Consider the following 27,178-nt stretch of genomic DNA (forward strand, 5'->3'; position numbering starts at 1 on the left):
GCAGGCTCCGTGAAAACAGACAAGGTGCCGCACTGGGGAGTGTTTATATTCAGTGCAAAGTATTGCACCCGCATAGCTGCGCACCCAGAACTCCCACTGAAGTAAATAAAGCAGGAACGGGCCCCTCTCTGATGAGACTTAGGGAACTAGGGCAGGCAGAAAGCACAGAGCTTCATCCTATTCCCATCTTTCTCAGGGCACGGGGCACTTTCGTATACCGGAGAAGGTCTCCCCAATGGTGGCCCTTTCGGAAATTCCCCTTCTCACCACAAGAAGGTAACTAGTGTAAAGGGCCAGATTCTGCCGGCTGTAGTCCGACAACTGCGAGATTCCCTGGGGCACACAGTTGTTTGCATGGTAAGAGTCTTAACTGAGCCCGAAAAGACCTTCACAGCTGCCATTTCTTCCTCACCTCTGCCTTTGCCTCTGGCAGTAGCCCTGTGCCACTGCCGATGCATTCAGAATCCTGTCTGGAGAAAACACCTCCAGGTTGGGTTCCTGGCAACATTTAAGCCCCCACAACACGTCCCACCACATACCCATGAACCCCTGCAGTGACCCTCATTAGCAGCCAGTTTGGCTGTGTCCGCCAGCCACCCACGCGTGCTAACTAGGGCTCCGTCGGTTTGAGGAACCAGCAGGATGCCCCGTCGTTAGCAACCCTTCTTCACAAACCTGTTTCCACGAGTTCGTTTGGATCCTCCTGCTCAGGGTCACTTGCTGAGGAGAAACCCCCGAGGCCTGACCCAGGGGCTTACCGCAGACTTTTGTCTGTAGGGCAAGGGTAGAGATCGATCTTACTCCAGATCCTCGGAATAGAATGGAGATAATAGGAGCAACAACACATCACTTAATATAGAGGAGGCACAAAGCTGTAGAGTTTGGTGTAAGAAAGACACCGGCTGGGGAATGCGCGACTCTCTCAAATGTGGCAGGCATTATTATATTATATTGACGATTATCATTATTGTCCTTGTGCCTAACCCTCTCCCATCCTCGTTTCCTCCCGGCAGCTTACTGTCTTCTCTCCCCTTTATTCCTTGGGACTCCTGTTCCCAGAAGACTCGCCTGGTTTCGGAGAATGGCGGCTAGGATAAATAACCATTATTGACTCAGGCAGGTCAACGGCAGCCAGAGCTGGGCAGCGCCAGGGAAATCAATATTCCCCTCCCCAGGGAGCCACAAAGGTTTTCATTTTTAATCCACCCCGCGTCCACTTTGATTTAAGTTTCCCTTTTTCTTCCTCTCTCCAAATACTTGGATCACTTAAGAGCTCCCCGTAAAACTTTACAACAGGACTGACACTTCAAAACCTCCCCCTTCTCTCGGTGGCTAATATTCCACCTCGCTCTGTATTCCGATGGGCAGGGGGCATGGTATTTTTTACAGACTGTATCAAACACGAGGGCGGAGCTGCAGGCTGTAAGAGAAAAGCAATCCCAAATTCAACCGAGAAGTTCTGAGCATGGAGCTGCTCAGAATCCTCTAAAGCCATGCAGTCAGTTTCATGACCCATCCCACCAATAAACTCAGAAGGAAACTTGCTTCCCCCAGTTGTATGATAGGCTGGAAATGGAGTTGGTTAAAGGCTTTTTGGAAAAGACATAAATTCTATTGCAAACATGCATGTTTCAAAGAAGTGACTGTCCAATGTCTCGGGTGGTCCAGAGTTCAGTTTTATTTCACAGACAAGTTCTTCAACAAAAATTTAAATACCAATTTGGGGCTTTTTTTTAAACAATAAACAAATATGTACAAAATATGAACAATTTGAGGTATAAAACCGCAAGATTTGTAAAGCAAAGGACTATATACAGAGACAGATATGTATACAATAGGCATTAACTTCTCATGCCTACCTTACCATCCAGCAGCTGGTGTCAGTTTTTCTCCTGCATTAGGGCCCTATCATTTGTCACATTTTCTTGTGAAACAGAGGAAGTAAACTATAAATCAGGCAAAACCAGCTTGATAGATTTTAATCAAAAATATTTCTCCTACAAATAGAATCAGACAGATTGCAAGGCAACATCTCCAGGGATCCCACATTCAAAAGGGCACTGTATATGAATTGTGTGTAATATAAAAGTAAAAATCAGCTTTTACGAATGACCTGTAGCATAAATAGAATAATGTCTTGAAGAAAAGCACCATATGCGTCATGAGAGGGAAGGTATAAGGCACTTGATGAGAATTATCAAATCCCTCTCTATTTCATTAAATATATTCCTTTGATAGGAAAGGAGACTTTTGAAAGACAGTCTATTCTTTTAAGCTACATTTTGTATATACATACAAAGGTCAAAGCACTGCAGTTCACTCTCACTTCCCAGTTGAAGTTGAAATAAACGGGAGTTCTGCCTGACTGCATAAAGATGGCTGGATCAGACCCAAGTCAGTAAAGACAGGACATAGTATTATTCTATTTCAGTTAGAACATTAATCAATGTACAAGTATATCTTACAAATTAAATACAAAACATGGACTTGTTCCTTTATCCAAAATAAAGATCTGCCCATGAATCAACTGTCTGCACAAAATAGTTTGGTTTTAGATTTACAAAACTAGGTTAAGTGGTTGTCTCTGACAAATGGTGGAAGTTTTCTTCTGTAGCAAAACATTCTTTACAAGCCAGCTCCTATTAAAGTGCAAGCTGAATTAGGGTCCATTCTTAAAAGTGGAGCCATTAGTGGGTAGAATTATAATAGCCTTTATCACCTTCAATGTCCACTTCTTGATCGGAATCATCTGAGATTTCTGACTCAAGGTCCTCCTGAGAGACTGGTGAGGGGGTGTACTGAGACCCATCCAGAGAGACTTCTTTATTCTTCTGCTCAGGGGTCAGACAGCTCTCCTGCCTTTTATCACAGTGGCTATCCACACTTTCAGTTTCTTCTTTTTTGCTGCCTTGAGGGTTCTCCTAAAATTAATCAGTAAACAACTAGCTTGACACTGAAATATAGCCAACACAATCAGAACACCCGTGAGTCAAGGCAATGTTGTGAGGCAAAGTGAATTGTTAGTTCTAAGCCTACGATTCTGGGGCATTTTCAGTCGGTCTGGGGTGTTTGGATTCAATGCGCTGGTCTGCTTTTTAAATGCTTATGGAAATGGATGTGTACAGCTGTGAGCACTTCTTCCTTATAAAAGTGTCCCACTGAGCAGATGGGATTAAAGGACCATTAAGGAAGGAGGAACTGTGCTTGCACCAAAATGAGACGGGACAGGACAGCTAAGAGGCATCACAAACATAAGGGATCCATATGGGCTTGTTCCCGCTCCCACTGAAGTCACTGGCAGTTTTGTCATGGGCTCAGTGACACCAGGCTCCCAGGCAATACCATCATCATCATCATCTCAAATACCTCCCAGCAAGAACCTTGATCCAAGAGCATTTTGAAAGTGATTTTGTTCTCAGAAAATAAACCGCAAAAAACTGGCCAGCTGCTTCTTTCTGGACTGGATCATCCTTTCATTGAAACCAATGCCAAAATTGCCTTTGGCTTCAATGGGAGGCAGAACCAAGGCCCTTCACGTCATAGGAAAGAAATGAGAAAATTACCAACCATCAAGTTGTCCTAAGCCTAAAACCAGACATTAAAAATGCTAATTTCAAAATGATTCAGAAGGCATGAAGCTTTCTAGAGCAAAGAGAAGGCATAGGTGGAAATGTACCTGGGATATGGACCTGACTGACTAAAAAGGAGACAGTGACTTCAAATGTCCCAGATTCCAAGCCATGTCTCAGGATATTTTAGAGCAGAAATCAGCCCATTGTATGTTTCTCAGGGGAAATGACTCCCTTGAAAGTAATTATTTCTATAGCAATAAGTACAGCTCTACATAAACCCAGAGTTATTAATAAAAGTAGACTGAGGAACAGGTGAAACGGGAAAATGTTCATATAGTAAACATAGTCAACAACTTCACACTGCTGTTAATCTTTGTTTTTCATTAACATATAATCAACCCGCCCCCCCGAATTACTGATGAAAAATAGTAAGATTTAAAACAAATCTTCACTTTGTGTTTATTGGAGGATTAGACTGAACACGATGTTTGAATTTTTAATCTTTTTCATTTCTACATAATTTTTAAAGCCCTTTATCAGGTACCTCGATGGGAGCTTAACCAGATAAAAAAAACAGTACGATCAGGTAAATAATGATTTACTGATATGTATACACTTTATTTGAGGGAAAGTATTATAATTTCCAGTCTAATGGGCTGTAAGTGACTGACCCTAAACTAAATGAACCCACAAGCTAATTATTTTTCCCTAGGGCTCAAAACAATAAACAGGCTTTTGTATATTTATTTTCCAGCCTTTATATAATAAATCTGCCTGTACTTGCTATAAATGTGTAATTAAAAGGACTAGTAAATATTCTCCCAAAGACAACTGCCTAAGCAATTTACTGACAATTACTTATCTTCTCTGCGTTAATTAGATAAACAACATATGGGTTTACAAAACAATTAGTGTGGAGTTTTAATAGGCAGTGTGTGAAAACCCAGGCATAATTGATATAGGAACTACATTAGGAGCTTTTAACATTAGTGCTGCCTGAACGAGCCATCCTGGATTCCAGCATGACTATTTGCCTTTTTAATCAAGGTGAAGAGGTTAAACAGCCTTTCAAATGACTTTTGCATACAAGCTGGAATAGGCGATCACGTTCTACGATAAGATTATTAAAATACTTATTTCTATAGAAACAGAAACATCCCAGTACCTGCTTTAGGCGCCTCCATTTAGCTCTGCGATTCTGAAACCAAGTTTTGACCTAAAAAGAACAGAAAAAGGCACAACGTTGTCCCCCATTCGGTATATCCCGGGCTCAGCTTAAAACAAAGTCCATTTGCTCGGGTGGGATGAAAAAAGAGGAAAAAGAAAAAAATAAGCAGCAAAAAGCGGGCTGCTCAGCGACCCCAGTGTAAACGCGGAGAACGTCTGAGTCACTCCTGATTTCAACCCCGGCCACTGAGAGCCGAATTTAGCCCCAGGAGAAACTCAAACCCGCGGAACATCCAGGGATTTACACGCACCTGTCTGGTTGACAGAGCGGTCAAGGAGAGCGCGCGTTCGGGAGTTATGGGGAGCTATGGCCTTGGCTCCCAAAGGCGCAGGACACCCCATGTGTATCCTGTGGGGCCTACGCGCGGCAGCCCTGTACTGTGCTCCCACGTGCGCGGGGGGATTTGCTTGGCCTCACCTGCCTCTCGCTGAGCTGCAGCATCTTGGCCAGTCGCTTTCTTTCCGGCGGAGAGAGATACTTTTGGGTCTCAAATTTCTTCTCCAGCTCGATGGTCTGGTCATTGGAGAAGCGAACTTGGCCCCCTTTCCTCTTGTGCAGCGGCCGCTGGATGAAGGGACTCCAGAGCAAGGGCTTCCCTTCAAAAGAGACACAATCCCGGCACGTTAGTGGCAGACAGTAGCTGTGGCGCTGGGGCTTGTCTCTCACGCGGCTTGGGGCTGGACTCCAGTCCCGGGGCTTACGCCCGCCCTGCAGAGAAACTTGGCTCTAGGAGCAGCTGCACCGGAGGGTTCTAGAGTAAGTTCTAGAGGGGGAGGCGTTCGCTGTGGATGCCGCACACACATTGCTGCTTCTTTGTGATACCCCGGGGCCCTTTACTGTGATAGAAACACTCGCTTCCCAAATGGGAAGTCGGTGCGTTTCCCCACTGGTCAGATCTTATTGCACAGCAGACCCTTTGCACGGTGTGTACCCTCCCTCGCCAGAAGGACTACAAGTGCTGGGCGCAGTGTGGCTCTGAGGCGCTTTGCTTTCAGTGCACGCTGACTTTTCAGCCTTAGCTTGATCTTTCGCCTCTGATTTTAACATCAGTCGAGCAAAGGAGACCAGTTAAAGCCACCCTAAGGGCTATGGCAACATTTCCGTCAATGTGTTTCCTGTTGGTCTATCTCGCAAAGAAAAGAGAGAGAGAGAAAAAAAAAACTTTGCTTCCTTCTGCTCTTTCACTGTAATAACCCAAAGAAACTACCTTGCCTTCTTTGTGCAAATGTTTGCCCGCATGCTGAGCGCATGCCTTACTGAAGTACTCACTATCTCGAGTCTGTCAATGGTTTGTGCTAGAAAGTACTGTCATTATCTGTGTACCTCACCTTCCACACGGGTTGGCAGCATTTCTTTGGAAATACCTAACGTGGAATCTATCACTGTATCTGTATTTTGTTTATCCATATTAATCACACAGACTATGCTGTAGCTAAATACCAAATGCTAGTAGATGAGTTGTTGGAGACCCCCAAGGGGCATAGGCAATTGGTGGTTAATTACTTAACATTAGCAATCGAAATGTAGCTATTGGGTCTGATGGTCGTATGCAATGTATATGGAAGGAGGTGCAGGAATCCACACTTAATTACATCAAACCAAATAAAACAAGTTGCAGTGGCCTCTGGTCCAGCAACTCTCCAGTTAGAGCCTTTGAGTCACTGTTTGCCTTTCTGTCTGTACCCTTTGAAATGCAGCATTGTTTTTCAAGATTTTGCTTGCGTCAGGCTTTAGTAATTCTGGTGCAAAACAGACTCAAAAAATAGGAAGCAACTGGTTATTTTAGCTGTCATAAAGTCACATCCCACACAGAGGAAATGAACAATATCAGAAAAACGGATCCCGGCTATCAGAAGTCGAGTGTTTCCTGAATTTGTCTGTATTGAGGATGTCGATAAAATAATCAGCAGTGTGCACGACTCCCGGGGAAGAGCCTGCTTCAGGCAGCCAGGAAAACACTTAACAGCTTCTGAAACCAGATTTACTCCTATCGAGAGCTCAAGATTTCCTGTATGAACGGAAAGGGTCAGCCTCTTTCACTGCACAAATTTGGTGAGTCAGGTCCAGTTTTGCAATCACTAAGAACAAGTGCTGCCGCTATCAGCGCGCTGAGCCGGCTGAGGCGGGGCTCAGCCCCCAAGGGATTGAAGATCTCAGCCTTGCTGAGCGGGGTAGAGCAGGGACCGTCCTGGGGGTTGCAATAGAAGAGTGACAGGGCCTGATTCTGATCTTACTTATTGAGGGGGTGCTAGTGCGCCTGAGTTACTCGGGTCCCAGTGAGATCAGAATCAGCAGCCAAGCGTTTTAAGTCATCTGCAGGCAAAGACTCAGATCTGAAATACGATTTTTCACTACAATTAAAACTCTCCACTAAAACCACACGCGACATTACTAAGGACACTCAGAGTCACTTGGTTGAAGGAAAACAAATCTGAGTCACCAGCGGGCGGGCGCTGCGGTCTGGTTCCAAACGCGAGAGCTCAGCGCTTCTCAGTTTACTGTAAATCAGACTGAGGCCAGAGAGAGTTTCAATGACTTTCAATTGCAGCCCCCAGCAGCAGAAATGCAGAAGCACCGTCAGCCCTGCTGGGACCCAACCGCGCGGGGACCCAGTGCAGGGCGAGGCGAGGGGCCAGGAGGGGAGACAAGCTGGAGGAGGAGGGAGAGGGGAGCGGCGTTGCTTACCCAGGGGGTCGTGCCGGATCAGAGCGTGCGTGTAGTCGTTCACGGTCCGGGGGAAAGGGTACAGGGGGCCAGCGTAGGTGCTGCCGCCGTAGGTAGCAGCCAGGGCAGGATGGTGGGAGAAGGCCGGGTGGATCGGGGTCGGCTCGTAGATGGGGGTCCTGTAGGTGGACACCAGGCTGGTGAAGGAGGAGTTGGGAGACGGCAGAGTCGGCGGCGCCGGCGAGGGCAGGGGGTGCGGCGCGGGGGGCGCGCCGGCCCCTCTGCCCAGGATGTCCTCGATGTAGAAGGGCGTGGGGTGCACGGGCTGCAGCAGCGGGGTGGGCGCGTAGAGCGGCACGCTCACACCCATGGCCGCGGCGGCCGGGGCAGAGGCCGGGTGCTGGTACTGCATGGCTCCGCCGCGCTCGGCGCTCCCCTCCCTTCCCCCTCAGGCCGCGCTGCCTGGCCCGGCGCAGAGACACGCGCCCCCCAGCAGCAACCCGCCCGAAAGCAGCCCCAGCCTCAGGGCTGATGCCTGCACCGCAGCAGCGAATTTCTCCGGGCTCAGATTACCCTTCAATAGGTTTCTATTGGCGCTGGGCGGGGCCGCCCGGGCTCTGTCCCCTTCCTGCCAGTGCTGTGTCTAGCCAATGAGCCTGTCCAGGGAGGGGAAAGCCAACCCCCCCATTGGCAAACACTCCCCCTGAGCAAACTCCCCACGGCGCCAATCAACAAGCGCTGGAGCCCATTGATCACTGGAGCAAAGTGGGAGCAGAAAGCGGAGCGGAATCCCCACCAAAGTATAACCGGGTTTAAAAAGAATTAGCTAAAATCAGGGAGGGTAGGTCCTTCGGTGGCTATTAGCCAAGATGGGCTGGGAGGCAACCCCAGGCTCTGGGTGTCCCTAAACCTCTGGCTGCCAGAAGTTGGCACTGGGACAACGGGGCTGGATCACTCAATGATTGCCCTGTTCTGGTCATTCCCTGGGAAGCATCTGCCATTGGCACTGTGGGCAGGATGCTGAGCTAGATGGGCCATTGGTCTGACCCAGTATTGCTGTTCCGGCCCTCCCTTATGGTACTGTTGGGGGGCATTTATTGCCCTGCTGCACACACATTCCCCGGGTCCTAGTGACCGACAGGCTCCGCTCCTTTCTTTGGATGTGGATGGCGTTTTTGTCTCTGATGCAGTGCCCATCCTGGCTGTGCAGGGAGCAGCTGCGAGCTATACCAGGACAGGACACACCCCTGGCCCAGCACAGCTCCAGCCATAGCTGGGGGGAGGGAGGGCAGTCGGCTACTAGTACTAGCTCTCCAGCCCGCTCATTGTGATCAAAGGTAGGGTTTATGCTGGGCAAACATCTCTGGTAGCAGAGTTAAGTGGGAGACATCCCGCCCTGTAGGATTTTCCAGGAGCCACGCTCACTCCCGCCACTAGTGTCCTTCGCCCTGAAGGAGTCCGGACTCACCCCCTCAGTGTGGGTGGCACTGGCTGTTTGGTTAGGACAGGTGATTGGGGCCGCCTGTAGCAGGACCAGAAGGAGGTGAGCGCTGGAGGTGAGCACCCAGCGCTGACACGCCCTCTCCGTCCTCTGGGCTCGCTGTAGGGCAGAGCCGCGCCGCGCCGGTCTGGCTCTCCCGTGAGTAGTGAGAACACAGCTCAAACCTGGCTTGCTTGACACGTATTGATTGAATCGCCCAACCCGCGAGCCTACAGTGTATCCGAAGGAGCTGCTGATGTATTTAAAAAGCAGCTACGGAGACTCCTTAATCTCCTGTATCTCCGTTTATCAGGACCGCTCCCCGGGCCCTAACTGAGCTGTTGACAGTCCCTGGGCCCCCCGGCCCGGGCTGGGTCACGGGCAGGGAATTAGGTATGCAGGCATTATTTCCTGCTGCACTTCTCATCACCTCGTCAGACACGGAATCCTCAGGCACCAAGCTTCCAGCTAGCGGCGACCCCGACAGTAAACAAAGATGATGGTTGGTGTCCAGCAGCTGGACTGAGCCGCCGAAGGCCAGGCGCCAGACGCACCGGATCTGAAGGGGATTTCAGGCGCTGGGGTCCAGCTTCCTACACACTAGCAGCAGAGAACGAGCACAGCTGCCCCTGCCTAGCAGTACCGCAGCCTCCGATGGCTTTCCTCTTTAATAGCGCCACCTGGATCCCATGATCGATTTCATATTTAAAACTGTGTGCATAGTTTGCTGAGCGGTCCCCAGTTTGTGTATTCACGACGTGGAGGAAAGCAATGCTCAAGCGCACGGGCTGCGCTCGCCTTCCTTACTGAAGCAGCCCAGCTGCAGAAGTAAATGACTGCTACCCCCTCTCTAGTTAGTAGTTGTGTGCTAGAAGGAATACTCCTCCAAGCCCGCCTCCCCTACAGAAAACTGTCCACAAAATGTTCTCCAATGAACTGCCTTTCTTTGAAAGTGAACTTATTCCTGAGGATCAGTGCGGAGTTTTTTTTCCTATCTGAATATTTGGAAAATAGATTGATGAATGCATGTCTATAGGGGAGAATTTTCCATTGATCGATTTTTCCGTGTACACTCTCTCGCTTTGTTAGTCTCTAAGGTGCCACAAGTACTTCTCGTTGTTTTTGCTGATCCAGACTAACAGGGCTACCACTCTGAAACAATTCACCAGTGGTGACACCGAACACAGATGACTAAAATGGTTAAGGAATAACAGGTGCTGGTAAATAAAAAATGGTCTCCGGTTGAAACCTACAAAGATCTTAATAACTAAGGCTCAGAACAGGAGGAAGGGGTGTTGGTGAAATGGAAATATATTTTTTAATAATACAGGATTTTTACATTGTTAACAAATGCCAAAACTCACCTTTAAAGTGTATGCCTGTGTCTTGTAAATTTCAGGTACCCGTAAATTAAACTGACAACTCTGATTATTTTTCTCTGTATTAAGTCTCCCAGGCATTGCTTTTCCCATGGGATTTAGCTAATATTTTCAAGTGGAAGTGTTGGATTTGCAGCGTTATTTATTTAATAAATGTACAATAAACTGATGACCCGTTGCCCTTTAGAATAACGATGTACCCGATATGAAGCAACAATATATTGGGCCCCACAATATTTTACAAGCTGTCGATTCAAAACCCTGAGAACAAGTTTAAGCCGAGAAACCTCCATGTTTTGCTGTATTATTGGGAAACAAATAGAGGAAGAGATTACTCTTTTCTGACTTTTATACAAGCAATAGGCCTTGTTAAAAGGAAGTTTTAATGGCACAGTTATTACATTCCACTACCACTGCATAATCCCTAACAAGAAAAATGAAGCACTTAATTTTGCACTTCTACAACACCGCCCCCTTTCAAATCCAATTGTTAGACCTTTGCCTTCTCTTTTCTGTCGGTTGAAAACTATTAAATCCACATTCATGAAATGTCACATTTATTGAACTACATATTTTTTTAATATCACTAGTGTAGGTTTTATAGTTGATCTTATTGTTTTTATAGCCATTCGGGGCTCTAAACCCCAGGTTTTTTCAATGTTGCCCTTATAATTTTTTTCACACAGTCAGAACTAATAAAATAGAACAGTTGTGACTTTTTAATGCAAGAGGTCTCGGAGTTTCAATATTTTCACTCTGCTGGATACTAAAACCAATAAAAATACATGAGATTTTAATTTATTTTCTGGATTAAATAAGACTTTTCCCCCTTTTCTTTTTTCTTTTGGAGCATATATTTTGTTTGCCGTTTCTGAAAGAGGTACTTCTTAAGCTACACATTTTTAATGCAGCATGAGATTTTTAAAAATTAAGGATATAGAATGTCATTACTAATACTATTGCTATAAACATGCATTCTGGTTGGAATTTACAGAGCAACACGCATTTAAAATAAGAGATTGTAACGGTATTGTTACTACTAGATCTACTACTAGATCAATACAAGCAATATAGCTCTTTGAAGCTTGGAGCATTGTTCTATGTTCTTGCTACAATTCACCTTATTTTATCTGAAAGAGCACGGGGGAAATTATGCTCTTTGGGTCAGTCCAAGCAAAGTTAGTTCATAGTTAACATTTCTTATTAGCTCATAACTGATTTGACTAGCGAGCATTGAAATATATACAATATATTTTAAACACCTACAAGTTTACTTGCTGATCTAAAGATTCTTATTTGTCCTTAGTTGTGTATCTCTCACCTGCACCAGTATAAAGTCACCCCAAAGGGCACATGATCGACTGTGGAACCCATTATTTTGTTTAGTAATTTTAAGGCTGTGTCCTCCCACCTAATTTTTCTAAAATTGCCCTTATCTTTGAGAAGTTCTGCATAAAAATGGGGATTATGTGCACCTTACTTTAAGGATACCAGCCATTTAGGCACTGACTGTATGATGGAGCATAAAGGACCCAGTTCTCATCCAACCCTACAGCCCCTGGGTGAAATCAGCTGTTACTCATAAGAACTGCCATACTGGCTCAGACCAAAGGTCCATCTAGCCCAGTATCCTGTCTTCTGACAGTGGCCAATGCCAGGTGCCCCAGAGGGAATGAACAGAACAGGTAATCATCAAGTGATCCATCCCCGTCGCCCATTCCCAGCTTCTGGCAAACAGAGCTAGGAACACCATCCTGCCCAATAGCCATTGATGGACCTATCCTCCAGGAACTTATCTAGTTCTTTTTTGAACCCTGGTATAGTCTTGGCCTTCACAATATCCTCTGGCAAGGAGTTCCACAGGTTGACTGTGTGAAAAAATACTTCCTTTTTTTTTAACCTGCTGCCTATTAATTTCATTTGGGGACCATTAGTTCTTCTGTTATGAGAAGGAGTAAATAACTCTTCCTTATTTACTTTCTCCACACCAGTTATGATTTTATAGACCTCTATCACATCCCCTCTTAGTCATCTCTTTTCCATGATGAAAAGTCCCAGTCTTATTAATCGCTCCTCATATGGAAGTTGTTCTATACCCCTAATTATTTTTGTTGCCCTTCTCTGAACCTTTTTTGAGATGGGGCAACCACATTTGCACACAGTGGTTCAAGATACAGGCCTACTACGGATTTATATAGAGCCAATAGGATATTTTCTGTCTTTTTGTCAATCCCTTTCTTAATGATTCCCAACATTCTGTTCACTTTTTTGACTGCCGCTGCACATTGAGTGGATGTTTTCAGAGAACTGTCCACAATGACTCCAAGATCTCTTTCTTGAGTGGCAACAGCTAATTTAAACCCCACCATTTTATATGTATAATTGGGATTGCGTTTTCCAATGTGCATTAATCAACATTGAATTTCATATGCCATTTTGTTGCCCATTCACCCAGTTTTGTGAGATCCTTTTGTAGTTCTTCACAGTCTGCTTTGGACTTACTATCTTGAGTAATTTTGTATCATCTGCAAATTTTGCCACCTCATTGTTTACCCCTTTTTCCAGATCATTTATGAATATGTTGAATAGGACTCATATCAGAATAGACCTCTGGGGGACACCACTATTTACCTCTCTCTATTCTGAAAACTGACCATTTATTTCTACCCTTTGGTTCCTATCCTTTAACCAGTTACCAATCCATGAGAGGACCTTCCCTCTTATCCCATGGCAGCTGACTTTGCTTAAGAGACTTTGGTGAGGGGCCTTGTCAAAGGCTTTCTGAAAATCTAAGTACACTCTATCCACTGGATCCCCCTTGTCCACATGCTTGTTGACCCCGTCATGGAATTCTAGTAGATTGGTGAGGCATGATTTCCCTTTACAAAAAACATGTTGACTGTTTCCCAACAAATTATGTTTATCTATGTGTCTGACAATTTTGTTTTTTACTACAGTTTCAAACAGTTTGCCCCCTACTGAAGTTAGGCTTACTGACCTGTAATTGCTGGGATCACCTCTGAAGCTCTTTTTAAAAATTGGTGTCACATTAGCTATCCTCCAGTCATTCCGTACAGAAGCTGATTTAAATGATAGGTTACAAACTAGTTAGTAGTTCTGCAATTTCACATTTGAGTTCCTTCAGAACTCTTGGGTGAATACCATCTGGTCCTGCTCTTTAGTTTATCAATTTGGAATGCAACCTGCCTCCTCATATTGGCACCATTCAGAAGACAATTGGGGTGGGCAAGAGGCGTAGGATGCAGAGAAGACAAGTATCCACGCAGTGCTTTGGGGTGTACGATATGGAGAGCTGGTTTTCGATTAAAGCAGCAAAGCGGAAGTTGCATACGGTGGGGTGTCTTGAAAAGCGGTTGTGGCTTTTCAGCTGAACTCGGTGTTGAAATGATGTCCCTGTAGCAGCACGCAGACGCCACTGATGCACCCAGAAGGGGATTGAACAGCTCTGGAGGTCACATGCTGCCCGTTAGAGGATCTATCCGTGTAAGCGCTAAGTTAGTGAGTGTTAGCCTGGCACAAGGGAGGGCAGTTTATTAGATACGCTGAAATGGCCTGGCTTCTACAGACACTCTGGTCGATCTAGCAATGAGCATTATACACTGTAAAACAACTTTTTCCATGTTTTCGACCAAACTTCTGGCTTTATGCGGCTTTACTTGCATATTTGTAACGTGCCTCATTCTGGCTTTTAAAACCGAATGCACTTTCTGTGATTTTGGCAATAATCCTGGCCACAGTTTTATGATTACAGTAGCACCCAAAGGTCTCTACTGAGATTGGGCCCCACAATGCAAGGCGCTGGACAAACCGTTTGGGGGTAGTATTATTTTAAGAGCGAGCTAACTTATTTCTCCCCATACCTTACCTGTTAGGAGCCCAAAATAAACACACCGCACCTGCCCTATATTTATTGCGATAGCCTCCGTTGTCATTCTGACATGTTCTCTCACCTAGCGGGCTAGGTCCTGCATTTGTCTGAAATGTTGGGGCTTACTACCATGTGCAGAGGGCAAAGATCACAACTGAAGACATGACCCTGCACCTGGGACTGGATAGATAAAATCAGATCTACAAGTAGGGACCTGGGGATGGGAGGGGCAATATAGGGCAGTGCGGAATCTTCAGAGACCAAAGAAGATGCATATTTCCCCTGCTCATAGCGCATTTTGCATTAGTCATCGACCCTACCAGTGGCTGGGATAAGAGGAGAGCACATGAATAGGGCTTTACCCGGGAGAAAAGGATCTTTGCCAGAAAGGGTCAGAAATTCATTTGTAATAAAATCGAATGGCATTTTTCATTCCTCTGTCTTTTCTCTAAGGTGAATCCCACCAGCATGGATTTCTTGCTTAGGATATATTTACTTCTTTAATGGAGACTCTAATACAGGTTACGCAGCTAGGTGACACAAAACAGTCCTTTCAAACTAACAACTATGGAATTGTCAAATTTCTTCCTAATCCAGATTTGATCTCTTTAAAAGTCAGCTTTCATGTTTATGCTGTTTCTCTTATATCTGGTGCACTTATGAGTAACTTTTACACCAATAGGAGTACTGAAACCCAAGCCGTGGTAGATTAACATAAACATATAAAAACAGAATATCTAACCATACATTCTAAATTAAAGCAAGATTTCTCTCTATCGCCACCCAGTGACGGTGAGAGGTACACATTGTGACTATGCTTCCAGATCTTCAACAATAACTCCTACACTAGCCTTTGATAAACATCCAAGTCATTACTGTAAAGTAAATGCATAACTGCTTGAAAGACTTAATTCAAAGAGTAGTTATCAATGGTTTGCTGTCAAACTGGGAGGGCGTATTGAGTAGGTTCCCACAGGGGTCTGTCCTGGGTCCACTACTATTTAATATTTTCATTAATTACATTGATAGTAGGGTGAAGAGTGTGCTTATACAATTTGAAGATGAAACCAAGAGGGGAGGGGAGGGTCTAAGCACTTTGGAGAACAGGATTAGAATTTAAAAAATACTTTGACAAATCGGAGAACTGGTCTGAAATCAACAAGATGAAATTCAATGAAGACAAGTGCAAAGTACTTCATGTAGGAAGGAAAAATCAAACCCAAAAATACAAAATGGGGAATAACTGGCTAGGTGGTAGCACTGCAGAAAGGGATCTGGAATTTATAGTGGATTACAAATTAAATAGGAGCCTGTAATGTGATGCAGGTAGTGAAAAAGACCAATATTCTGGGGTATATTAACAGGTGTGTCCTATCTAAGATATGTCCTATCAAATTGTCTCACTCTACTAAGCTCTGGTGAGGCCTCAGCTGGCGTACTGTGTCCAGTTCTGGGCATCACACTTTAAGAAGGACAAATTGGCGAGTCCAGAGGAGAGAAACAAAAATGATAAAAGGCTTAGAAAACCTGTACTATAAGGAAAGTTTTTTTTTTTTAAAGGTATGTTTAGTTTTGAGAAAAAATGATTGAGAGGGGACTTGATGGCAGTCTTTAAATATGTCAAGGGCTATTACAAAAATGACAGTGATCAATTATTCTTCATGTCCATGGAAGATAGGACAAGAAGTAATGGGCTTAATCTGCAGCAAGAGAGATTTAGATTAGATATTAGGAAAAGCTGCCAAACTATAAGGCTAGTCTTCCAAGGAAGTTGTGGAATCCCCATCATTGGAGGTTTTTAAGAACAGATTGGACAAACATCTGTCTGGCATGGTCCAGGTATACAAATCCTGCCACAGTACAGTGGGATGGAGTATGTGACTTCTCAATGTCTCTTCCAGCCCTACATTTCTATGATTCTATGATAATAGGACTTGAAAGAGAACTGTTCAGCAGCATATCAGAGTCACCAGAGGAGTATAACAATTATAAAATAAATTAAAATATCTTTGTTATAAAATGGTTAAAAACTTAAAGTTGTGTTAATGTTAAAATTAAAACTCAGAAAGTTTATAGTTAAACTTCCAATAACAATCTTACCCCTGATCCAGTATTCCCACCACACATATCCCTATTAACTGTGTGATAAATGATTCATATAAGAAGGGTGCTAACGTGGGGTAGATAGTTTGGAGTGTGGATGAGTTATATCAGGCTCTCCAATTTATTAGTGAATTTGTGGGGCATACACATGAAACTCCCACTGATAAATCTATCTAAGGTATTTCTAAGGTGCAAGTCATGCTAGTATCTATGCCATCCCATTGATGTAAATGGGAGTTATAAAAGCAGATCAAAGACACTATATGACAACTCAATGACAATATAGTTATGTGTCATCTTTAAGTTTGATTATGACAGAGTGACTGATTTGCTGGACTGAAAAATAATGAATAAATAATATGGCAGTTTCACAAAATACTCATATTTAATATTGGCTGACACTTCAAACATGTAACTCCCATAGCCAAACCAATTCTCTGAACACTATGATATGTAAAAAGAACAAGAGAGTCATGTTTGAACAGATACAGACATCTTTCAGTTTTAATTACACTTTTGAAAAGACTCTCTGTAGTAGGTTTGGGCCGAGGTTCGGCCCTCAGCGGGGCTGTGGGGTATCCCACTACCTCGCTCTGGTCCGGCGGCAGTCGGGGACCGCAGACCCACAGTTAGGGGCTCAGGCCCGTAAACAGGGGATGAGCCAAGAGGTCCGAACACAGGCCCTTAAGTAAGGGCTGAGGCAAAGTCTATAGCAGCCCAGGCCTTAAGTCAGGGCAGGGCAGTAATCAAATAGTTAATCAGAGGCCCAGGTCCCTAAGCAGGGGCTGGGTCCATTTGCAGTAGCCCAGGCCCTGGACCAGGGCGGGGCAGCAAGCAAATAGTCACCTAGGTACCCAGCCTCTCTAGGCCAGGGGAAACAGGGGGAGTCTGCCACCCAAGGAGTGGGTGGCAGGGGGGACGCAGGCCCTCTCACTCCACTGCGTCCCAGCCCAGGGCCCTAGCAGCAGCGGATACTCGCTACCGTCAGTGGGGATCCTGGCCGCAACACACTGACATCGGCTCTGGCAGTGCAGCAGCCAGACTGGGGTCGGCTGCCCCCGGGCTACTTCCACACTCCCTCTTGTATGGTATCTGGGCCGTCTTAGTGTCGTCAGTGCTCTCCACCAGCATTGGCTCCCCTGGGTAGGTAGCTGGCACGGGGCAGGCTCGGCCAGTCCTCCTCGGGGTAGCTGGCGCGGGGCAGGCTTGGCCAGTTCTCCTCGGGGTACCGGGCGAGAGGTAGGCTCGATCGGCCCGGTGAGTCAGCAGGCCGGTCGCGGCCTGCGGCTGTTTCCCAAGCGGGAGCTCGGCCACGGACGTCTGCTCTCTCCGCCGGCCTGGGTTCCACTGAGCTCTGCAGGCGGGCTTTTATACTTCTGGGTCAGGGCCGTGACCTCGGAGGGGCGGGCGCCGGACCCGATGGCTCCACCCACGTTGGTATTAGGGGAGGTTCGGCCCTCAGCGGGGTTGTGGGGTATCCCACCACCTCGCTACACTCTCCCATAAAACAATTTTTTAGAAACAACTATTTGCTACTAACCAACACTATGTACCTGATGTGCTAGCTCGTACATATGCATTGAAGTCAATGGGAGTTTTGTGGGCACAACAATCATAAGGCTGGACACATGTGAAGGCCTATATTTAAAAAGTTGATACTGTCCATGTATTTCTACCACATGGATGCTCTTCTGTCTGTGAGGTATTCTAGATCTTCCTGAACTAACAGTTGTGAACTAGCACATAGAGGTATGGGAGTTTTGAGTACAAATGGATAACAGGACCAATAGTCAATATTAATACCTGGTGTAACTCTATTAACTTCAGAAGAGCTACACCAGAGATGAGCAGCTCCTAGCTGAACTCAATGGAGTTACATCAGTGGTGAACTTGGCCCTACGAGACTTACAGGAGGTGGAGTGCACTTCCATCTTGTAACACCAGGAATAGGTTAGCAGCAAAAAATATCTCTTAATTGATTCCTGAAGTGTGTGTAGCTTTCCAAGATGCTCTATAATGTGTACAGCCATTTCACTTCTTCCCACTGCAGGAAAGATCTCCAAACTCTTCCAAAAGAGGTGACCCTGCAAGCCCTGAAAACCCTCCAAGCAGGAAACAGTACAGGATGGAACATTTCATTCTCCTAACACCCCAGAAACCAAACTGTGCTGCAGTCAGTGGCATTATGTATAACAGAAAGTGATGTCACACAACACTGAGGTGTTCCAGATATCTTGGCTGTTAGGCACTTTCCTCTAAAAATCATCCTCCCCACCACTTTGATTCAATTTAAATGACCTGGAAACAGAATACTCTGAAAACTTTCATTTCCATACAGTTCTAAATTGGTACATGTAATGTAACACAGAACCTGGTGAATCTTTTTAGAAAAGAACTGAAATTAATTAGTTAATTAATGGTTCCAGGCAGAGCTGGCAGTGACATCCGTAGCTAAGGTTGCTTATCATTTTCCAACACAAGATTTTACATTCAACTGCTTTTAGTTTTACTTGACTTAAACCATTCAGGCTGAAATTTTGCATGCTAGAGGTCTGCCTCAGGCTAAATATTTTTGGAAAGTTTAAACAAAAATGGTTCAGCGGTTTCCAAGAAGGTTAGGGGAAATACATTTTTCTGCCAAGCTTGTACTCATCTTACAATCATTGTATTGAGAAGCTCTAGTGTCCCTTAAATGAGAAAACTCGTGCGAGAGAAACAGAACCCACTGCAAAATCTGCAAAGTTCTCTTCTTGGAGTTTCCTTTGTATTCTCTCCTCCTGGGGGAGCGGTCTGCAGTCAGACAGAATAGAGGCCTAGACTGTAAACTCCACAAATCCAAAGATCTGCAAGGAAAATAGAGCAGAACCACACAAATCTTGGGCATCCGTGGGGTTGGCCTGACGCTCCATGATGATTAGAAAGCACCTTCTTCCATGGCACTAGGTTACCAGGCTGTAGGAACCAGGCTGCTATTAGCTGAATGCCCATTAGCTGTGTATTATCTCCAGCTCTGATAAAATAGAAGCTGCAGAGGGGAGTTAATGCTGCTGTTAGAACTGATTTTAGAAATATTATAGCAGATATTTATTAGCTTCCTAGGAGAAAACACTGCTGGGGTGCGGCTGCTTCCTGCCTCCACCTCTTCTAACTCACAAAATTCTCATAATTAACTCCCATTCTGGGGCATCATTTATCTAAAGATTCACATAATTCATTGGAGTTTCTGTCTGAAGCTCAAAGGGGGCATATCCTACATTATTTTGTGCTTTAATGTGTTTTAGAATATTTATTCTTTTCTATTCCTCCCATGTCTTAAATTGTTTTTTATCTGACCTCTACATTTATGAGAATATGGTGAACAGTGTTACAAAAAACAAAACTAATTTAGATTTTCAGAAAAATCTATTTATGTTATTACTGCCTGTATGATATTTCCTCTCTGTCTCCTACCACATAAGGTGGGCTAATACAGATCCTTTCTTGGCTAATTTTTATTTACTTTGAGAGATTGACTGCAGCATGTTCAAACTTCTCTCTATCTTTATGTAAAGGCTACATTCATAAAAGTTACCCCCCAAAAATGCTTATAAATGCCCACAGCCAGATTCTTCTTTGCCCTACATCTTGCAGAAAGCAATAGAGAATCTGGCCCCCAAACTACAGCAATGACAAAATACTTCTTCATATATAGTGTAGTCAATATTCAAAATACTATGAATTTCAAAGTGGACTTGCACAGCAAGAGTTTCATTGTTAACAGTTCAGTTGGTTCCAAAGTACACAGATCTAATTTGATGTCAATAGAAATTTCACATCAGGTATGAATTGAAAGTGTAACTCAGTTATATTTTGTTAATGTTTTCCAGAGCCTTGAATGTTCCCCTTACATATTTTAACACGTTTGATCATTTTGGTATCATAAAATCAATTCCTAGGTGTGCTTATTTTTATTTTGGGTCGATATGAACATACCAGTAGCTGTTAATCGTCAAATACAGAAGATTAAAGTAACAATTAAGCCAAGTACCAAAGGTATTCAACAATGGAGTCATGAGGAGAATTAGATATTAGTCCTTGTGTGAAAAATATAAGGTTAGAAATAAGGCCCAGATCCACAAAGGTATTTAGGCTCCTAACTTCTATTGATTTAGGAACCTAAATACCTTTGTAGATCTGGGCCTAAAAGACTAATGAAGGCTTCAGGAATGAATGCTTAGAGACAATTCAGAAATTGAGTAAAAGGCTGCAGTTCCAGTGATGTCAATGATTTCCTCAGAGAAAGGGAGTTTTGCTTGTGTCAGAACTGCAGATTGGGCCTTGAGTGTATGTTTTAAAATATCTTGTAAGGTAAAATTTTATGTGGCTGAAGTAAAGAAAGTATCAGTTTTCCCTAAGGCCGATACTACCTCTGTCTCTTTCTCCTGCCCACAATCACAATCCCCCTAATGGATGAGAACTGCATTTCAGGGTCTACTGTATGAAACACAATAACATTATTAATAGCACACAACAGGAAAATACCAAATAATAGAGTGAAGAGTCATTTTTGTATTTGCTATTTTTGTATTTACATGTAATAAACAACAAAGAAATACCAATCACTGGAAGAGATTTTTCCTTTACAAAGACAACAGATTTCCTTTCAAATGGATGTGTTCAAGGAAAAGATAGTCTGACAGAGATGCTATCATTAAAGAGAAAATGGCAGCTTGTCAAACGCTTCAGTTGCAGATGATTCAACATGGAGCTTTGACTCTGAACACTTGATTTTTTTTGCTAAGTGGGAGTGGAAAGAAAGAGAGAGAAGAGAGGTGTTATGAGCATGTGCACAAATACACTGAGAAATAAAAAGATCACAGGATGATGAGATTAGGGGATAGAACCCATTTCTTGGTCTGAGCGCAGGCCCTATTTGTTCTACCTTTATTCAGGTTGAGCACCTTATGCCACAAATTGTACTGCTCAGCCTGTGTAGGGAAGGAAAATAAGGCCTTTAATCTTGGTGTCTTTCTTATTCCTTTTGTCCACTTATTCTGTCAGTTTGTCTGTGACTATAAGAAAATGCATTGAATGATCTTATTTGCATTTCCAGTTATGTTTAAGTTTCTTTTGAAATCATCTAGAACAACAGAATCTTTCACCGTTTTGTTTGCTCTTATTATTCCTACATTACTATGGACCATGCACTAAATGCTTTATTTAATGTAGGTGAATTCATTCAAAAAGTCATAACAAATGAGAACGGCAAGTGCTGCATTTTTAGCGTGCAAATAATATTGTGTGATTTTATCTACCCTGTATTACAATACACAGGGTTAAATGCTGGTGAACAATCTGTATGTTGGCAAAGGGCCCACCTCACTGGAAAGTTAAGAAATGTGATAAGACGCTGAAAACTCAGCTTCTCAGAAGAAAGGAATGAAAAGAACTGACTAAAAAAAAATACTGATTAAATGTTCCTGGGCAGCCAAAACCCCCAGAGAAAAGGGTATTTCCCAGAAATCCAATGACTATTAAGATCATCTAGCTGCTGTAAAGACCAGGCCTGCATTGCCTTTGCACAGGGTGGCTGTATCAGCTAGCTATCTCATACGATGTGATTAGCATACTAGCCCCATCGTGCAGTATACTGGACACGGGATCTTAAAACTAATATTATAAATGTATTTTTTCTATAGTCTTGTCTTCTATTATGGTAGCCTCTGTTAGAGGAGATCCTCCATACTAATCAAGAGCAACCAGTAGCTATGGACGCAGGGGTGCATGAGAGGGTCTTGTCTCCTCCCTATTCGCAGGGATGCATGAAAGGGTCTTGTCCCCTCCCTATTCTCCCATTTGCACACCTACATGCACACACACTGCTAGAAGAGAGAATATCTCTCCAAAGAGAAAGATCCCCGACAGTTAACACAGCAGGGTTTTATTGTCAGACAAAGGAAGGAGCGATGATGTCTTGGTAAGGCAGCATAGTCCAATGGCACTGAACTAGGAGTTCTGTTCCAAGCTTTGCCATTGACCTGTTGTGTGAGGTAAGACAAGCCACTTCGTCTCTCCATGCCTCAGTTTCCCCTCACACCTTTGTCTGTCTTGGCTATTCAGATTATAAACTCTTCAAAGCAGGGACTATCTGTAGTGACCTGCACAATGGTTGGTTGAGGCCTCTAGGTGCTACCAAAATATAAATAATGATGATGATGATGCAGAAGCTGTTACCCAAGCTTTCAGGTCATAGTTCCAAGTGGAGATATCTAAGGCTATGTTGATTATTTCCTTGTGCTAATTAGGAAGGGAAGTGATTTTAGGGAGCCCTATTAATAGCCGATTAGTCTTTCTCTTGAAGCTCAGTTATCAACAGATTGGCCCTCAATTTTTCCAGTGCCACTGATGGTTTTGGGTCTTTAGAATGCAGTTCACTGTGCAAAGTGTTCCCTAAAAATAATCAGCTGAAACAAAACATCCCGCCCAGACCCAGAGGCTGAAAGACTAGTCCTGGACACTGGGCAAGATAATGAGAGAATAACTAACATAGATAATCAGCAAATCATTGAAATGAATTGATTCAACTCTGGCTGGCGTCCTTATTTCTGCCTAAAAGCTTCTGTGAAATCTGAATAAGTGGCCAGTTATCTGACTGTCTCTTCCTGTTATCTGGCTCTAATGACAGAAGTGGGAGAGAGGGAAATGATGTCTTTGAACAGGATCATGGCCTTTCATTTAAAGTAAATACCAAATAAAATGGAATAATAATATCTGAAGAAGGAGTCTGTCCTGGGTTAGTCCTGAACAGATTAAGTAAGCCATTAAAGCCATCAGACAATATAAGATTGTTGCAGTAGGTGCTGCACCTCTAGTCCACATACACCACAGGGAGAATCAGAAATTGATTATTTGTAATGGTCTAAACATTCTAACAATGCAGCACAATGTTGCTGCTAAAAGAGACAAAACGCAGCCAAGACATTTCACACCTCAGGGAATATTTGTTATATGTACATTTTTAAATGACTGAACTGCAAAGTCCAGTAGTTTCAAAGTAAGGGCTTGTTCTCCATCATTAACTCACTACTGTGGGTTGTACTAACAGGAGGACGACACAAGCTCCACTCATAGACCAATAACAAGGCACAAGGAGATTTGTTAAGAATAGATTGATCATCTTGGCTCCAGATTGCCTTACTCTTCTTGCTGTAACTCAGACTATGGGCTGTTTTATGATAGATTTTCATTACTGTCACGTTACAAATACTAGTTATTCCCCATTTTGTACATGTGCATTTGATTTTTCCTTACTAGGCGTAACACTTTGCACTCATCTTCATTGAATTTTATCCTGTTTATTTCAGACCAATTCTCCAATTTGTCAAGGTCATTTTGAATTCTATTCCTCTCCTTGCAACATCTCCCAGCTTGGTGTCATCTGCAAATTTTATATTTTATAATTTTATTTACTAACATTTATTAGTTGTAATTTTCCATTCTTTCCAAAGAGCCTGTACAGTTGTACTCACAGTATTAAAGCTTTACAGGTAGAGAGAGATGTAACATAGAACCAGTACAATTTCCAAAAAATCTAAAACATTTCTACATGTTTCTCCCTCAAAGTAACCGGTCCCTCATTTTCACAAGCATCAAATTCACTTACTTTAAAACAAACCAACTGACACGCCAAGGCCTAGTGCATATTGTAGACTAAGTGTCTGCAAAAAATATAGTATTTTGAAAAACTAAGTTAAAAGACTGAGATCATAGAGAAATCTCTATTGGATAGTGCCTTGTTTAATGATTTTTTTTTTTATTTTACTCCTATAATTTAGAAAAACGCCCATCTGATTTTGTTTTATTAGAGAGAAAAAATCCGGAAACTAGGCTTCATTCTAAACCAAGTTTTAATAGCCTAGACATAAACTCTGCAAAACAGGGTTCAGAGTAGATATGCTCAGAAACTATTAAATGTAATGGAAAGAAAGCACCTACCAGTGACTGAATTTACACAGTTAAAGCAGTTTTATGCCTGCTATTCACAGGTACTACTCACATTTATGATAGCAACCTTTATAAAGTCAATTTAATTATCTTTATCTTATTACAAATAATAAATGTAGTTGCCCTACAATGAAAATCAATTGTCAACATAAGCTATGGATAACATCTAATAAAACTGCCCTTTGTAAATCTATGATTAATAAGACTGGTTTCTGCATTAACTAACAGACACCATAAAATTTCCTTTCTGGCATTGAATCCATCTATGCAAGGAAATTCAATCCGACATGATGAACCTAAAACAAACTGCCAGAGCATATGAGCAAAAGTTTGGCGCCAATGGTTATTATATGGTGACCATTTGAATATGTATATCTATCTGACAGATTGGTTTTGAAATGAAGGTAGCGTGTATTGCTCTAATTAAGTCATACGAGACACTGGATATAACAAGTGATAAATGATCCACTTTTCCTTTATTTCCAGAGCACACTGATAATGCTATAGCCATGCAGCTATGTAACGTTCTATCAGTAGTAGCAGAAGTTATACGAAAGTTGAGCAATCATTTTCCCAAAACAATTTTTACACAGAACAGTGGTTATTTCAGTCATTACACAGAATGAGACTCCCCTTATGATAAAGATGTCAAGGGGTTTCCATTTATCACAATGAAAGCTATGATACTTGAGTTCAGTATGAAGTTATGTTCCTGAAGTTAGTTTGCCCAGTGCATGAATTACTGTGTGGTCTTATTGTAGACTTGAGAGTTTATTTTCTTTGATGCAAAAAGGATCCATGCTGATTACTCCCAAAGACACTTATTTAATTGTATTTTTGTTAAAGGCCCATTTAAGTCAATGAGTGTCTTTCACATTATTTTAATGGACCTTTAACAAAAGTACAATAAAATAATTATATTTATCTTAAAGGGTCCCAAAGGCACTTTACAAACTACAGCACAGGGATACCACTGAAAAGCAGTCACCTCTGGGGTGAAGGGTGGCAGCACAAGAGCACATTACACAGCACTGGGGAAAAAGAGAGTCAAGAACACTAAGACAAGTCCTCCTAGTGCCCTAGGATCTTTAATGTCCATATAGAACAGACAGGATCCTAGTTTCTTTAGGTTCCTTACATTGGAATAAAACATAAGTGTTAAATTTGTAGAACACTTTGAAGAAATGTGGCCTAACCTTCCAATCTACTACATTGGTATGAGTCAATTGACTTCAGTGGAGTCATTCCAGCATAAAACCAGAGTAATAACACAGTGGGGAAGTCAGCCCTATAAAGTGCTACTTATTATTATTATAATGAGTGGAAACTGAGATGTCATAGTAATTTCTATAGCATACGCGTTTATTTTTATTATTTGTGATAAACTCCTAGAAACATGAACAGAATATTTCTTTCCTAATTTTATTTTCTATTTTGCAAAGTTGCAGATTTTTTTCTTATGTAGAATTGAGCTGAAAAACAACAGATATTTTTGTTTTAACTTAAACTACTGTAAATAAAAGTACAATTCTGACCATATAAATATGATTTTTTTTAATATACCAGCATCACCTATGCTACAGGGACACGGCCAGGTTAAAATTAAATAACTATTTATTTGCATGGGTTACTGAAACATCTTAAATGGTTACATCTGTAAGGATTTTAAAAATCTAATTGATATTTTTACCATGTATGATATTTAATTTTTACATTTCTCTCAGTTTGAACAATGAATTAACCACTGGAATTATTTATCAAGGTCATGGTGGATTCACCATCACTGACAATTTTAAAATCAAGATTGGATGTATTTCTAAAAGACATGATCTAAGAATTATTTTGGGGAATTTCTATGGTATGTGTTATACAGGTCAGACTAGATGATAACAATGGTCCCTTCTGGCCTTAGAATCTATGAATCAGTGAAAAGAGACTAAACAATTTCTATATGTTTCTAGTCAATTTCCCTTTCAGGTTCTCATGAACTAACACAATTTTGCAATGTTTGGGTTGTAAACAGGTCAGGAGAATTCTTAGCTGCTTAAAAAATGTTTTCATTGAAATTAAAGAAAACAAGGAAACAAAAACTTAATTTTATAAATTACGCTGATGGTCTCCTGTTAAAGAGCTTCGGAAATCATGTTTCCTTGTTAGCATCTGCTGCCGAGCCAGCACAAGACATTTTTGTGAACCCCACCAAAAATGGCAATTTATTTCTAACTTAATCTGCTATGGCGGGGTAGTTTGTGTATTAAAGATTTTCTCCATTGTAAGCGTCCTAAGTAGGGTTGGCAACTTTCTAATTCCAGAAAAACAAACACCTTTGCCCGCTCACTGCCCTGCCCTGTCCCTGAGGCCCTGTCCCACCACTCTCAGAGGCCCCACTCCCGCTCACTCCATCCCCTCTATCTGCAGAACACTTCCCATCCCCACAGACCCCTTGCCAGGGGGCTGCAGTGCTGTCGTGCCCAGTGTGAAGGTTGGGCCCCAGAGCGAAGAGGCTGGAGGCCTGGCACTGAGGGGCTCTGCTCTGCCTGGGCCCCGAGCTGCAGGCTGAGTTTTGTTGTCTGGTTTTATTGCCTTTTTATTTTCTCTCTCTGATTATGATGGTGTCCAGGAGGACTCTACTCTTCCAGGGGCTGCCTAAATCACCCAGCTGGGAAGGGAGGAGGGCGGGCTGGAGGGGAAAAGATGCGTTAGGGGGGTGGAGGAGAGGATGGAGAGGGAAAGAGGCCAAGGATGAGAGCAGGGTGCGGTTCAGAGGGGGCAGTGAAGGAGAAAGGAGGGAGTATGGGGGATATGTGGGGTGGATGGGGATGCAGGGGGAGGCAGAAGGCTACAGGTGCATGGGGGGGGGGCAGAGGGTGTATAGGGACA

General features: G+C 43.2%; 1 protein-coding gene across 2 annotated transcripts; it reads right to left on the reverse strand.

The window, feature by feature from the left end:
• Positions 1-1,655: 1,655 nt before the first annotated feature.
• HHEX (hematopoietically expressed homeobox) lies at positions 1,656-8,073 on the reverse strand. Of its 2 annotated transcripts, XM_005301290.5 has the most exons (4): positions 7,486-8,058; positions 5,218-5,396; positions 4,738-4,788; positions 1,656-2,921 (listed from the first exon to the last, which is right to left on the reverse strand). In XM_005301290.5, exons 1-4 carry the CDS (start codon positions 7,874-7,876, stop codon positions 2,688-2,690), a joined length of 855 nt encoding a protein of 284 aa, XP_005301347.1. In that variant the 5' UTR covers positions 7,877-8,058; the 3' UTR covers positions 1,656-2,687. The 2 variants fall into 2 exon arrangements, with proteins under 2 accessions (XP_005301347.1, XP_042712744.1); XM_042856810.2 differs by lacking the exon at positions 4,738-4,788 and having other exon boundaries at positions 7,486-8,073.
• Positions 8,074-27,178: the final 19,105 nt, after the last annotated feature.

This window comes from Chrysemys picta, chromosome 7 (genome assembly GCF_011386835.1).
Source record: "Chrysemys picta bellii isolate R12L10 chromosome 7, ASM1138683v2, whole genome shotgun sequence".
Lineage (NCBI taxonomy): Eukaryota > Metazoa > Chordata > Testudines > Emydidae > Chrysemys > Chrysemys picta.

Coding starts and splice junctions, on each gene's coding strand:
- HHEX (XM_005301290.5), bottom strand. CDS start 7,876: ATGCAGTACCAGCACCCGGCCTCTGCCCCGGCCGCCGCGGCCATGGGT. Junction 4,789..5,217: donor TGCAGCTCAGCGAGAGGCAG/GTGAGGCCAAGC, acceptor TGTTCTTTTTAG/GTCAAAACTTGGTTTCAGAA. Junction 2,922..4,737: donor AATGGAGGCGCCTAAAGCAG/GTACTGGGATGT, acceptor GATTAATTTTAG/GAGAACCCTCAAGGCAGCAA.